This window comes from Apis dorsata, unplaced genomic scaffold, assembly GCF_000469605.1.
Source record: "Apis dorsata unplaced genomic scaffold, Apis dorsata 1.3 scaffold_342, whole genome shotgun sequence".
Lineage (NCBI taxonomy): Eukaryota > Metazoa > Arthropoda > Insecta > Hymenoptera > Apidae > Apis > Apis dorsata.
This window is the reverse complement of record NW_006263609.1, coordinates 294,686-296,320: the sequence shown is the minus strand read 5'-3', so window position 1 is coordinate 296,320 and position 1,635 is coordinate 294,686. Positions and strand designations below refer to the sequence as shown.

At 20.3% G+C, this 1,635-nt stretch overlaps 1 protein-coding gene across 7 annotated transcripts in view; it reads left to right on the top strand.

Annotated features, from left to right (window-relative positions):
• LOC102675775 (radial spoke head 10 homolog B-like) overlaps positions 1–1,635 on the top strand; it is an 8,146-nt gene that overhangs the window by 2,814 nt on the left and 3,697 nt on the right. For all 7 annotated transcript variants that reach the window (XM_031511698.1, XM_031511696.1, XM_031511697.1 and 4 more), the window contains exons 5-6: positions 648–944; positions 1,130–1,339. In XM_031511698.1, the coding sequence (XP_031367558.1) occupies positions 648–944; positions 1,130–1,339 (507 nt within the window). The remainder of the gene's footprint in view (positions 1–647; positions 945–1,129; positions 1,340–1,635) is intronic.

Here is a 1,635-nt window from a genome sequence, read left to right as displayed (position 1 = left end):
AATAATAAAAAAAAGTTTTTAAAAAATAAAGAGAAAATTTAATAATAATATTATATTATTCTTTAAATTTCATTCATAAAGAATCAAAATTTTTTTTTGTTTTACATGTTTTAAATCTTTACATAATATTTATTTCAGATACAATTAAATTTACTTAACAATAATTAGAAATATAATATTTATTTTATAAGTTATATAATATATAAAATCAGAAATATATTAATAAAATAAATATTATTAAAATAGAATCAGAATAAAATATGAAAATAATAATAAGAACAATAACATTTAAAAGTATCTTTACAATTTAATTATTTATAGATTTATTGAAAAACCTGCCGAATTGGCAAAAGGTTTCGTAACACCTATCTTAAAACCAGAACAATTTCCATGTTTAACTTATTACATAACTCGTCTACTGGATCCAGAAAGTTTGGAACCACCTTTTGAACCTTCAATTTCATCTGGAAGATGTTATAGTTGTGAAAACGAATCTTGTGCTTGTTTACATGTACCTTCAAATGGTTATTTATTTATATTTATTATATTACTAATAAAACTAATATATTATTTTTTTTTATATTATCTATACCTCTATTAAGTAACTTGTTATTAATTTTATTATTTATATTATTAATTTCGTATAGATATTGTTATAAATGAAGTTATAAATGAAGAAAATGATTTTCCACAAGGACAGCTTTTTAATTCTGATGTAATAGATATGACAAAATCTGAATGGAATTATGAAGAATGCTGGATATACAAATGTTTAATGATTCATATCCTTCGTTTACGTCAAATTTATAATGATTATGCCAAATTATTTGCAAAGCCAGCACCAAAATGTAATCTTGTAATGAGCAGACTATGTTTATGGCAATTATGGAGAGATTGTAATATTCAAAAAAAAATTTCTCTCTCCACAATCGATAAACATATAGGTAAATAGTTAATATATGTATATATAATATATTATCTATAGATAAAAATATTTATTGACACAAAAAAATATTTTGGAACATTATTTTACTATTATTCATCAATAATTATAAATCTATTTATGTAAATATTAAAATTTATTTATTAATATTAAACATTATTATCTATTATTGAAATAATATTATAGCAAAAAATAAAAATACAATAGTGAAAGATCCCCACTATCCATTTGAAAAGATTGAAATCTGGCAATTTTTACATGCGTTATTAGAAGTATCTTGGCACTTGTATACAAAATATAATAATGTAGAAGTCGGAGAAATGAATGGAAAACTTGCTAATGGTTTGCACAAATTTTTGAAAAATGATATATATCCTCATGTTGGAAATCATGTTGGTATATAAGCCATATAAAATTATATAAATAGAAAAAGATTATTATATATATTTATATTAATATATCTCGCAAATACAGTAATTTATCTCGAAAAATTATAAAAAATTATTTGTCATGAAGAAAACTTCATTATATTATTCTTATTTGCTTTCTAGAAAGTTAGTTCTTAAAAAGAATTAAATAAATAAAATATAATAAGCTTTTACAATGTTACATTTACAATGAATCTCCAAACTATGTCTTGTTTTTGGAATAAAAAGATATTATTATCTCGATATTTTTGTGAAGATTATATA